This window comes from Mesoplodon bidens, assembly GCF_964165515.1.
Source record: "Mesoplodon bidens genome assembly, chromosome: 2".
Classification (NCBI taxonomy): domain Eukaryota; kingdom Metazoa; phylum Chordata; class Mammalia; order Artiodactyla; family Ziphiidae; genus Mesoplodon; species Mesoplodon bidens.
The window spans coordinates 118,406,670-118,420,358 of NC_138177.1; the positions used below are offsets into that span (position 1 = coordinate 118,406,670).

The 13,689-nt window shown below is 40.4% G+C and overlaps 2 protein-coding genes across 3 annotated transcripts in view; both read right to left on the reverse strand.

Moving 5' to 3' along the window:
• Positions 1-8,152, reverse strand: part of NEXN (nexilin F-actin binding protein) — a 59,625-nt gene extending 51,473 nt beyond the window's left edge. Inside the window, exon 1 of one of the 2 annotated variants that reach the window (XM_081225187.1) lies at positions 7,520-8,152. In XM_081225187.1, the coding sequence (XP_081081313.1) occupies positions 7,520-7,698 (179 nt within the window). In that variant the 5' untranslated portion in view covers positions 7,699-8,152. Of the gene's footprint in view, positions 1-7,515 lie in introns of both variants that reach the window. The other variant, XM_081225189.1, reaches the window with a different exon arrangement.
• On the reverse strand, positions 4,273-7,508 carry LOC308612604 (uncharacterized protein). The gene is made up of 2 exons (XM_081225208.1): positions 6,753-7,508; positions 4,273-4,947 (listed from the first exon to the last, which is right to left on the reverse strand). The coding sequence occupies exon 1, from the start codon at positions 7,441-7,443 to the stop codon at positions 7,129-7,131; it is 315 nt and encodes a 104-aa protein (XP_081081334.1). The 5' UTR covers positions 7,444-7,508; the 3' UTR covers positions 4,273-4,947; positions 6,753-7,128.
• Positions 8,153-13,689: the final 5,537 nt, after the last annotated feature.

Below are 13,689 nucleotides of genomic sequence, written 5' to 3' on the forward strand. Positions count from 1 at the left end.
TTAGCCACCTTAAAGGGGCAGCAGCAACACAACAATTAGGCCTCACTGTACTTTTCTAAGTGTCTAAGATCTCAAGCAAGCCAGTCAAATTGTTATCAAGAATAAGACAAAACACTGACCAAAGGATAAGGTTGAACATGTGGTTCATCAACAAAAGCTTGGTCATAATAAAGGTATGATGAAGGGATTTAATAATGCCATTCCAGCATATTAAGCATTCAATGTCTTCTTAAATGAAGACAAGTATCCATCATAGGTTTCAGAGGGAATACTGCAATATTACTATAGCCTGTCCATGATTTATCAAGAATGCATTTTTTTTCAAACTTGACAGATTAGGTCTGTATTTACAAACACAGTATTTTTGTGAGGAGAACCTACTGTGTACCAGACATTATGCCTGGTGATGGTATACAAAATGTAGGCGACAGCTTTTGAAATCAATTAGCTTTGTTAGGAAAAACAGATGGTACCACAACTAATTATAAAACAAAGTAATAAGTGCTATAACAGCAGGATATACTGGGCTACAGAATTATGGAAAATTCATGGAAAGACTATGGTTGGTTAAGGAGGGGGCTGGGGTGAGGGCAGATGACACAGAGAGAGATGGTGACATTTGATTTAGACCTTGAAGGATAAGTAGGATTTCGCAATGTAGAAAAGAGAGTAAGGGCATCCAGGCAAAGTAGCAACACGAACAAAAACACCAAGGCCTGATAGCCCAGTACAAATTGGGGGAGCTATAAGTTGTCCAGAGAATCTATGGTAAAACTGGAGAGACAGACTGGGCACAGAATAGGAAGATTCCTAAATGCCATATTTAGAAACAGTTTAGACTTGATCCTATAGTCAACGGGGAGCCAGCAAAGGATTTTTTTTAAAGTAGAAATGTGACTTAATAAGATATGTATTCTAGAAAGAAAAAAAAAGAGACTGAGAGCAGTGTAGAAAACTGGAATAAAATGGGGAAAGACTACAGGGAGGACAAGTAGAATGATCTTGGCAAGAGAAGATAAGGGCCTGAATTAAGATAGCAGCATTAGGAATGAAACGTTGGAAAAGACATTTCAGAAGTATAATTGACATGACATGGTGACCCATTCATTCATTTATTTAACAAGTGTTTATTAAGCTCCTACTACATGCCAGGGACCATCCTAGGCTGTGGAGAGATGAAAGTGAACAAAAAGACAAAGTCCCTTCCTCCAGGGAAGGGGGTTGTACTGGGGGCATTACTGCAAGAATTTTAACCAATTAGATTTGGAGGGTAGAGGTGAGGAGAGGCATACTGTCAAGAATTAGTTCAGGGACTTCCCTCGTGGTCTGGTGTTAAGGAGTCCACCTTACAGTGCAGGGGACACGGGTTGGATCCCTGGTCAGGGAACCGAGATCCCACATGCTGCGGAGCAACTAAGCCTGCACACCACAACTCCTGGGCTCGTGAGCCTCCACTAGAGCCTGTGTGCCACAAACTACAGAGCCCACGCACTCTGGAGCCCACACCGCAACCAGAGAGAGAAATCTCACACACCACAACTAGAGAAAAGCCCGTGCACCGCAAGGAAGATCCGCGTGCCACAGCTGGGACCCGATGCAGCAAAAATAAATAAATAAATAAATAAATAAATAAATAAATACATAAATAAAAAATCTTTAAAAAAAAAAGAATTAGTTCAAGTTTCTTAGTTTGAGTTAATGGGTGGACAGGGTTACCATTAAAAGCATGTTTAAGGGGTAAAAAATTGAGTTCAGTTTTGAACAGGTTTTACTACCCGTCAGAATTACATATGGGGTCTGGTTATATTTGTGCTAAGAATTATGGACTTTTAGAGCTCATTCGCTAAAGACCTTAAAGATCACTTAGTTCAACCTGTTCATTTACCATATGAAAAAATGGGAGGCTCAAAAAGATTCAGTGACCAATCCAAGGCTGCAAACTATTCAGCAGAAGAAGAAGGAACTAGACTCCAAGTTTCTTGACTTCTAGTCAACTACTCTTTCACTCCGTCATTCTCCATTTTTACCTAAAAGTACATGAAGTATATGTATATGAATTGTATATATGTATACATACACAATATACTAATATTGGTATCAGCTGGCATAGCAATAAATGAGATAACCTTCAGAAAGTCTTTGAAAATGACTTAATGGCCTGATAAAATATGTTTCAAAAATAGTATATACTTTTGAGCTGTTATAATTTCCAGGTTGAATATTAAGGTATAAAGCTCAAGCTGTGAAATAATATGTAAGTCTCATAGAGGAATATAATAGTAAGTATAACAGATGGTCTTAAAATATGCATGTTAATGTTCCTGTTCTAGAATTTCATTGGACCTATGTTTGACCTCTAAATTTTCTAAATTTAATTACTTTACTTGACTTTTTTTGATACGCAATTAAAATATTTCAAGATAGCAAGTAATGCAGGAATCAAGAAAAGAATTTTAAATCATAGCTAGCTATCATTTACAATAACTATTTCATTGTGTTAATGTATTATCTCTTTTCTCAAGGAGAACAGAACTGTCAAGAAAGTGACAGCTTTAAATCTGCATTTCATTAAACTCAAGTAAATTCTTTGTCTCAACTTTTAAGAAGGTTTTAGACAGAACCCTTACCTATACACTAGAAGTAAATGTTAAAACCTACCTCTTTACAGTCTTTGGAACAAACAACATTATTTTGAGCTTCATAAAATGTGAGCCTAAATTTTTTTTTAATTTATTTTAATTGATTTATTATTTTTGGCTGTGTTGGGTCTTCATTGCTGCACGTATGCACTTTCTCTAGTTGTGGCAAGTGGGGGTTACTCTTGGTTGCAGTGTGCGGGCTTCTCATTGCAGTGGCTTCTCTTGTTGTGGAGCACGGGCTCTAGAGCACGTGGGTGGGCTTCAGTAGATGCGGCACTTGGGCTCAGTAGTTGTGGCTCGTGGGCTCTAGAGTGCAGGCTCAGTAGTTGTGGCGCGTAGGCTTAGTTGCTCCGCGGCATGCGGGATCTTACCAGACCAGGGCTCGAACCCATGTCCCCTGCATTGGCAGGCGGATTCTTAACCACTGCACCAGCAGGGAAGCCCCTAAATTTTTATAATTTTGCACTTGTACAAGAAATATAAACTTAAATATTATGTAACCTTATTACATGTAATGAAGGTTGTAACCTTATACTCTAAAAATTATATTACAAAACATCATGAACCTCATCACAGCTCAAAAATATGAAACTAGATCCTATTTTACCTATTTAAAATAGTGAGTTTTTTTCTCCTACCAATATATAATTCCTCACTTATAACCAAGAATCTTATTTTCAACCTGTCTTGACATGCTTCTGTATTAATATATAATACTTTGCCCTCAGATGACTGTGTGTAACATTTTCAAAAGAGCATTCACCATACTATGAGTCCCTGAAAGGTAAGAACTGTGCTCTAGTTGGTTCTTTATCTTTTGCGTCTCACATAACAACTAGGACACAGTACAAACTCGATTCATATTTGAGCTAGTGAACAAATAACAAAGAGGAGGAAAACTGTCTGATCCAAAATCAGCCTAAATGAAACTTATGAATGATACCTCTAAAAGGAGGGCTGATGATGAGGATGCATGAATGAATGAATGAATGAACAAATGCACAAACAAATAAATAAAATTATAGAAAGTAAAATAAAATGGAGTGAGTTTACGTTAAACTAGATATCATGAAAAACCAGAAATTGGGCTTTAAGGATGTTGTCTTCCCAAGTAATTTCTGGAGGATACTGGGCCTCCTCACCCCCTCTTCAAGTGGAAGATGGCCGTTCAATGAAGGACACAGCTGGGAATGGGAAGACCCAGGCCACTGGCTCCAAACAAGTGGGTGGGGCCGTGAGGTGGAAGAATAGTAGTTAACTCCACTTTATGAACAGTGTCTAAGGGTCGCAAAAACTCTCCTAAACACTTAAGATGGGGAAGGAGTAGGATTATTTAAGAGTTCCTAGGAAAGATTTCTTTCCCAGAGATATCTCCCCTATGCTTTCTAAAGTCCCACCAGTTAAAATATTTTTAGTTCTCAATACATGGTTCCTTTCAGCTCAATGGACACTAGCAATTAGTGTCAATGAAAGTTAACCTTTCCTTCCCATTCCCATGATCAGATTATTTAAGAGAAGGACTGCTAACCAAAATATATATTCAACATTTAACGTCCAGGTTCCTAATGCCAAGTCCAGCAGACTTTCCATCATATCATGGCTTCAGACCTGCCCTAATATTGATACTTAGATCAGAAGCCTGCATATTCAAGTGTCTATGGTCAGGTAATATAAGTCCATGTTATGTAGTATAATTGACAGGTAATATAAATGAGTGATGACTAATTGTCAGACAGTAAGGGATAGTGGAGACTATGTCAAAAGAAGAGTGTGTACCCTATCTGAGGAGGGAGCCACTACTTAGTTCCAGGGTACTCTTGCTATGCAGAAATGTGGACCCGGTTTTGCCAAGATCTTCCAATTTTTCAAGAGAGGCTGAAAATCCATATTTTAATGTAAAATGTACAATTTTTAAGCATGTCTATGGCTGAAAGTGGCTTTTTGGCTCCCAATTTGTGGCCCTTGATCTAAATGAACAAGCATCATTGAGAAAATGCAAAGAGACAAAGGGGAGGCCTATTTTGGCCAGAAAGAGGGAGGCAGAGTCAAAGGGAGAAAAGGGCAGGAGAGAGGCACAGAAAGGAAGGTGGAAGTCAAATTTCACCAACCTCAAAACCTGGCCTAGGGACCCCAAACTATTTGTCTTCTAATCTGAGAACAAAAAGGAAGAGATGAAGAAAGAAAAAAAAAAAAGAGGAGAAGGGAGAAAAAGAACCAACTCTTGAACACTTACTAGATGGCAGATGCGGTATCAGATGCTTTCACATATGCACTTTCATTGAGATATGGCAATGCAAGAAAAAACATCCTATGCATGGGGAAAAGAGGGAACTATATCAAAATACTAACTGTTTATGTGTCAGATGATGAGAGCCCCCTTTTCAGTTCCCCACAATTTTTAACCATAAATATAATATGGTTGTATTAACTTTATAATAAAAAACAAATTTGACTGAAAGTTAAATAAATAAGTTGGATTTCTGGGTAAAAATCCACCCATCCTAGAGTGTAGAAAGTATACTACCATTAAGTCAAGCCAAACTATGTGCTGAGCATTTAAGTAGAAAAAGAAAATACAACAACTCTAAGTGTATATAGATATGTAATCTTGCAATTATAAAACCAGAAGAAAGAGAACATGAAAGAAACTATACAGGTGATGTAGACCACAGGCAGATTAAATAAGAATAGAGATATGTGAAATTGTTAAGAATGCTGTAGGTCATTCTCCTTCTTAATTATAAAGTTGACTAATAAGATGTTTTGTGTGTGTGGCCTACAAACATACAATGTACTAAGTCCTCTCTTCTATAAAATCTTTCAGACACCTGCCCATCTGTTACATACTTTTCTACATTTACTACATTGTATTCTTTCTTTTAGGCATGGATTTTTATTTGAACAATATTTTTATTTGTCTTTAGGGTGTTTCAAAGGTAACAGTAGGTTTTCTTTTTTTTTCCTAAATGAAGTAGTATCTCATTTCAGGCCACTTGGGTTCAAGCAATCTAAATTCCCAATTAATCTCTTCCAAATATACATATCCAGTTTTCATTCTGTTCACAAACGAAACCCTAACCCAAATACCTCAAATGTAATTTCAGGGGAAAAATACTGTTCAAAAACCTAGATAATGCATTCCTTCGCTGATGCTAAATATAGTCATCTCAAGATGACATACATTTTGACAATGATCAGTCTTACATATCAAATTTTCAAAAACAGCACAGATTCCATTTTCAATGAGTAGGAAAAATTGCTATTCACTACATTTCAGCTTAAAATGGATTTAAAAGTGTGACTCTTTCATGAAAATGGAAATTACATCAATACTGTATCAACGTAAACTGGATTTAAAAGAATTTTGTTGTGGTTTTTGCTTAGGGCTCTTTAAGGGAGACAAAATACAGAATTGCCCACATTTTTCTTTCAAGTATTCCCATGCAGAATATAAAATATCTTCAAAAATAGGGGGCTAATAGCTGTGAGAAAGAATCTGACTTAACTACATTAAGTAATCAAAGTTCACTTATACTAAATATACCTCCTCCAAAAAAACCCTGTCCCTCAATTTGGTTGATAATGCACTTTTCCACCCTACTGGGCTTCAAAACTCAAAAGAATTTCAGAGACTTATGTGTATTCTGAGTTTTCTTATGGCAACAATTTAACCTGTAAAAGGATTGGCGGAGAATAATGTGGTTCACTCAATGACGGGTGACTAAGATGGTATAAATACCTAAGTTTATATAATCATGCTATCCAACACATAGTTATGCTGTGACTCGAAGGCCAATGGGTCCATGCATGAATTCATTAACAAAATTAAGTTGGTGAATGATGTTCCCGTTGCTTTGCTCACGGAACTAATTTCGTTCTTATTATGGCTTAAATTCTTTTCTTTACCTGCCTCCAGCCCAAGGACAGACATTTTGTTAGGGCATATCCTTATGCTATTTTTATCTTGTTCTCGTTCTATCCTCCCTCTCTGTCTCTCTCTCCCACTCTCTCTTCATCCCACCCCCCTTTCCAACTCTCTTCGTTCGCATTATGGACCTTAAATTAAATAAATATGAAATGAAGAGCTTGAAGCCACTGCGATAATCAACTAACCTCTCAACTAGGTTATTTTCTTTATAAACGCCATTAATAATAATTTTTTAGCATTTGTAGAGCTTTGCAGAGTTTACAAACAGTTGGAATGCCTCGGCGTTTTCAAAAAGCATACAGAGAAGGGAGGTCTCGAGAGGTGACTACATCATTCACTCCAACTTCCAGCTCTAGTTGCCCAACTCCCAACATCCGACATCGGTTAGAATCACGAAAAACTAGTCTGGAGGGAGGGGGCAGATGATGGGCTGTTAAATCACATTTCAGTCCCCAGCCTCCACAGGGACCGATCAGGAATGACTTCTCTTAAAAACAACAGGCACTGCCGGCGGAGACGGAGACCGCGCCGGGGGCACGTGGTGGGGGACGACACGGCACTTTACCTGCCGGGACCCCTGGGACAGAGCAAGGGGACCGGCACCCGCTCCACCGCCGTAGGGCTCACTCCCTGCAGGACCGAGAAAGCTCCCGAAACTGCACAGACAGGGCGCAAGCCGAGCTGAAGCTGCAGAGCCGGGCAAGGAAATCGTGGCCAGGAGCCCGAGGCCGGTGACCACGGAGGGACAGCCAGGCAGACCTCGGTCCGCCCTCCGCCGAGCCCGCGGAAGCGGCTCCGAGGGCCGTTTCGCTCGCGCCGGGGGACCAGCGCGTCGCCACAGCTGGATGGAGCCGGGCCAGGAGCCGGGGCGCGCATCCCCGCCGCCCCGGGGGAGCCAACGGCTCCGTCTCGGCCGCCCCCTCCCCACGTCCCCCCGACTCCTCTCACCCGCCTCGAGCCGGCGACACGCGAAGGTCCGGGGTGCGCGCTGGCAGGCTCTGGGCGCCAGGGTGTGGTCAGGGGTCCTGGCGCTCCGGCCGCCGCCGCTCCAGCCGCTACGAGCCCTCTGGCCGCCGCCGGCTCCAGCAGCAAGTTTCCATAAAAGTCCTGGTGTGCAGCCTGTTCCCGCATTCCAGGCGGGCCCTACGCCGGCTGCAGCTGTTCCAAAACACGAGGCCAGTTCCCCCAACCCCCCGCCTCCGCCGTGTGGCCCGGAGAGGGGTGGAGAGTCCAGGAGGAAGGCGGGCGAGGGGGGCGGTGGCTGCCAACTTTCCGCCGGGACCTGCGGGTCGCCCGGCTCTGGGTCCCTGCGCTGACCCCCTCCCCGCGGGTCCCCCTCCACTTCGCGGCGGGGTCCGGGGAAGGCAGGCTGCCTCCCTTATGGGAAATGGTTGCTACCGGAATGGGATTCAGAAACTGGCGGCGGCTGACTCGCCGCGACCCGCAGCCGCTTTGCGCTGGGCCCGCTTCTCAGCTGCCCTACCGGTCCTGGTGTCTAAGAAGCCGAAGCACTGCCTTATCTTCATCCAGAGCGTCGACCCTTGGCCAACCTTCCTTTTACTGTTGAGAGCACAGGGCAGCAGACTGGGGACCACTTCATTTGTCTGTTGCTCTCCTTTTCTTGGTTCTGGTCTTCAACTCCAAAGAGAATGGCTGATAGAGAAAAGTGGAAGAAAGAGGGGGGAGGGGGCGGGGAGGAGGAGGCATAAAAATAAATAATATTTATATAATCTTCCAATTTTCCTTAATTGAAGGCAAATCATCTCTGGTCTTTCTAAACCTACATTAAGGCATCTTGCGAATATTAGCACCACAGAACTTCTCAATCTGGACCACCAGACTGCCAATTAAATCCATCAGACAACCTACATTAAAACCTGAAATACTAATCCAGCGGCGACATTTTCCTGGTGGGGAGATCTTCAGTTCTTCACTGCATGCATAAAATGAATATAAATTTAATGAATGAGTGAATGAATTAACAAAATCGAACTAGCATCCACACAGATAAACCAGGGACAACCACTCCAATTTCCAGCCCTGGGCACAGTGGTGCTCAGGTTATATTTTAAGGGATTTTGAAAAGGCCTTCTCGTCTTAACTAAAACTTTCCTTCTCCATCCCATCCCCATACACTATTTACTCGGGATGGAAATTCTTTTAAGAGGTATAAATCATTCATTCTTCAATTAGAGAAAAGTTCTAGATTGGTAATTAAAACAGCTATTTAAACTTACTCTAATACAGATTAGCATGGCCTGGATGATCTACCTTGTTCCCTTGCACCCATCAATACCATCACCCTAACCTTCTTCAGTTCATGGAATTTTCCGTGGTCATTCTGGCTGCAGGGCCTTTGCATAAGCTATTCCCTCTGCATGGAATTCTTTCCCTGGACTCTTCACCTACCTAACTTCAACGTATGCTTTTGCTGTCTACTTATATGTTGCTCTCTCAGAGAAGCCTTCCTTTTACCCCAATCTTTATCAGTCCCCCCATTATAAATTCTCACTCCACCCTTTTCTTCCTTACACTTACCAAGTTATAATTAACACATTTATATTTATGACTTAAAGTCTTAAATGATCCACTCAGATTCACCAGATACAATAAAGCTCTTCATTCTTCCTATAAACTCTGCTAGCTACCCACAGCATGCAAGGCCTACCTCTTCTCCCCTCAATTCATCATTCATTCATTCAACAAATATTCAGTTCTAGATACTTAGGATACAGCAGTCACAAAACAAATAAAAAACCCTGCCATCATGGGACATACATTTTAGTGGAAGAGGGCAGCCAGTAAGCAAATAAACAACTAAGTGATATGCATTAGAGATAAACCAGAGCAGAAAAGTAGGGAATGCTGGGAACGGAGTGGGAGAAAAGTGGTCCAGAAGGAGGTGCAAAAGCCCCAGGAAGGATCCTATCTGACATGTTCTAGGAAGAGCAAGAAGGCTTCTGTGGGTGAAGCTGAGTAGGCAAAGGGGGAAATAATACTGAGTGGAGTGGGGCAGGAGATAGACTGTGAGAAACCTTTTTTACATTGTAAGGACTTTGGCTTTTACTCTGAGTAAGATGGGTGGCCACTGGTGGATTGTGAACAAAGCAGTGACATAATCTGACATATTTTTAACATGTTCACTCTGGCCAATGTGCTGCAAACACACTAAATGAAGCAGGGAGACCAATTAGGAGGCTTCCAAAATAATCAGGATGACAGGTAATGGGAGTTTGGACCAAGATGATAGCTCTGAAGGTAGTGAGAAATGCTTGGCGTATTTTTTTTTCTTGGTACCTTTTAAAAAGTGGAACTGGTGTATAAGAATGCCACAGATTTCTGTTCATTAATTTTGTATCCTGCTACTTTACCAAATTCATTGATCAGTTCTAGTAGTTTTCTGGTAGCATCTTTAGGATTCTCTATGTATAGTATCAAGTCATCTGCAAACAGTGAAAGCTTTACTTCTTCTTTTCCGACTTGGATTCCTTTTCTTTCTTTTTCTTCTCTGATTGCTGTGGCTAAAACTTCCAAAACTATGTTGAATAACAGTGGTGAGAGTGGGCAACTTTGGCTTGTTCCTGATCTTAGTGGAAATGGTTTCAGTTTTTCACCATTGAGGACGATGTTGGCTGTGGGTTTGTCATATATGGCCTTTATTATGTTGAGGAAAGTTCCCTCTATGCCTACTTTCTGCAGGGTTTTTATCATAAATGGGTGTTGAATTTTGTCAAAAGCTTTCTCTGCATCTATTGGGATGAGCATTTGGTTTTTCTCCTTCATTTGTTAATATGGTGCATCACATTGATTGATTTGCGTATATTGAAGAATCCTTGCATTCCTGGAATAAACCCCACTTGATCATGGTGTATGATCTTTTTAATGTGCTGTTGGATTCTGTTTGCTAGTATTTTGTTGAGGATTTTTGCATCTATGTTCATCAGTGATATTGGCCTGTAGTTTTCTTTCTTTGTGACATCTTTGTCTGGTTTTGGTATCAGGGTGATGGTGGCCTTGTAGAATGAGTTTGGGAGTGTTCCTCCCTCTGCTATATTTTGGAAGAGTTTGAGAAGGACAGGGTGTTAGCTCTTCTCTAGATGTTTGATAGAATTTGCCTGTGAAGCCATCTGGTCCTGGGCTTTTGTTTGTTGGAAGATTTTTAATCACAGTTTCAATTTAGTGCTTGTGATTGGTCTGTTCATATTTTCTATTTCTTCCTGGTTCAGTCTCGGCAGGTTGTGCATTTCTAAGAATTTGACGATTTCTTCCAGGTTGTCCATTTTATTGGCATAGAGTTGCTTGTAGTAATCTCTCATGGCATTCTTATACACTAGTGATGAAAAATCTGAAAGTGAAATCAAGAAAACACTCCCATTTACCAATGCAACAAAAAGAATAAAATATCTAGGAATAAACCTACCTAAGGAGACAAAAGACCTGTATGCAGAAAATTATAAGACACTAATGAAAGAAATTAAAGATGATACAAATAGATGGAGAGATATACCATGTTCTTGGATTGGAAGAATCAACATTGTGAAAATGACTCTACTACCCAAAGCAATCTACAGATTCAATGCAATCCCTATCAAACTACCACTGGCATTTTTCACAGAACTAGAACAAAAAATTTCACAATTTGTATGGAAACACAAAAGACCCCGAATAACCAAAGCAAATTGAGAACGAAAAATGGAGCTGGAGGAATCAGGCTCCCTGACTTCAGACTACACTACAAAGCTACAGTAATGAAGACAGTGTGGTACTGGCACAAAAACAGAAAGATAGATCAATGGAACAGGATAGAAGATAAACCCACGCACATATGGTCACCTTATCTTTGATAAAGGAGGCAAGAATATACAGTGGAGAAAAGACAGCCTCTTCAATAAGTGGTGCTGGGTAAACTGGACAGGTACATGTAAAAGTATGAAATTAGAACACTAACACCATACACAAAAATAAACTCAAAATGGATTAAAGACCTAAATGTAAGGCCAGACACTATCAAACTCTTAGAGGAAAACATAGGCAGAACACTCTATGACATAAATCACAGCAAGATACTTTTTGACCCACCTCGTAGAGAAATGGAAATAAAAACAAAAATAAACAAATGGGACCTAATGAAACTTCAAAGCTTTTGCACAGCAAAGGAAGCCATAAACAAGACCAAAAGGCAACCCTCAAAATGGGAGAAAATATTTGCAAATGAAGCAACTGACAAAGGATTAATTTCCAAAATTTACAAACAGCTCAATAACAAAAAAACAAACAACCCAATCCAAAAATGGGCAGAAGACCTGAATAGACATTTCTCCAAAGAAGATATACAGACTGCCATATTAAAGAATTAAACATATTAAAGAATGCTCAACATCATTAATCATTAGAGAAATGCAAATCAAAACTACAATGAGATATCATCTCACACCAGTCAGAATGGCCATCATCAAAAAATCTAGAAACAAAAAATACTGGAGAGGGTGTGGAGAAAAGGGAACCCTCTTGCACTGTTGGTGGGAATGTAAATTGATACAGCCACTATGGAGAACAGTATGGAGGTTCCTTAAAAAACTACAAACAGAACTACCATATGACCCAGCAATCCCACTACTGGGCATATACCCAAAGAAAACCATAATTCAAAAAGAGTCATGTACCAAAATGTTCATTGCAGCTCTTTTTACAATAGCCAGGACATGGAAGCAACCTAAGTGTCCATCAACAGACGAATGGATAAAGAAGATGTGGCACATATATACAATGGAATGTTACTCAGCCATAAAAAGAAACGAAATTGAGTTATTTGTAGTGAGGTGGATGGACCTAGAGTCTGTCATATAGAGTGAAGTCAGAAAGAGAAAAACAAATACCGCATGCTAACACATATATATGGAATCTAAGAAGGAAAAAAAAAAAGGTCATGAAGAACCTAGGGGTAAGATGGGAATAAAGACACAGGCCTACTAGAGAATGGAGTTGAGGATATGGGGAGGGGGAAGGGTAAGCTGTGACAAAGTGAGAGAGTGGCATGGACATATATACACTACCAAACGTAAAATAGCTAGCTAGTGGGAAGCAGCCGCATAGCACAGGGAGATCAGCTCGGTGCTTTGTGACCACCTAGAGGGGTGGGATAGGGAGGGTGGGGGGGAGGGAGACGAAGAGGGAAGAGATATGGGAGCATATGTATATGTATAACTGATTCACTTTGTTATAAAGCAGAAACTAACACACCATTGTAAAGCAATTATACTCCAATAAAGATGTTAAAAACAAAAAGTGGAACTGGTAGGATTTTGGCAACAGATTGAGTGTGAGATGTGAGGAAAAGAAGTTTTGGGCCTGAGGAACTGGAAAAATGTTTTCATTTACCGGGATGAGAAAGATGGGGAGGAGGTTTAGGCTGGTGTGGTCAGGAGCTCCGTTTTGGACATGCTAAGTTTGAGAAGACTATTAGAAATCCAAGATTTGTCTATCTGTGTAAACATTCCTTGTATATTTACCATGAATCGATTAGATTTGTTCTCACTCTTGATTACATCAGTTGCATGTTACTGAAATTACACAAACATTACAAAAAGGAAGAAATACAAAAGCAAAAATGAACAGTTAATAGTTTTTATAAAAGCTAAGTTGAATGTTTTGAAGACGTAATAAAAGCAAATAGCTTATAAACATTACCATCAAGCTAGGTGTGGGGAAGACAAATGTAAAAGATTGGGTAGAAAATTATGAAAACCTAGGGGGATTTGGGACTCATTGCTTTTCATGTAACTTTTTCTCCTTTAAATAAGGGAAACTGGAAAACCCAGATGATGATTTTGAGGTATAGTTTCTACAACAAAGACGTCTCAGAATACCCAGTAGATCCATACTCCTAGTAAAGGCCTTCACCCTACCTCAAAATATTGGTCCAAGAATGTGCACATATTCATTTAAAATTAAAATGTCTACATTATCTATATACAATTTATTATGATTCCCTGGTGTGATATCCAGGCACCAAGATAACCCCAAATGATCCCGCCTCCTAGTCTTTCCACCCTTGTGTAATCTCCTCCCACATTGTGTCAGCGCTGGTCTGTGTGACTAATAGAATATGGTACAAGTGATGGT

Excerpts from the sequence above, each read along its gene's own strand:
- LOC308612604 (XM_081225208.1), bottom strand. The coding sequence starts at position 7,443 with ATGCGCGCCCCGGCTCCTGGCCCGGCTCCATCCAGCTGTGGCGACGCG.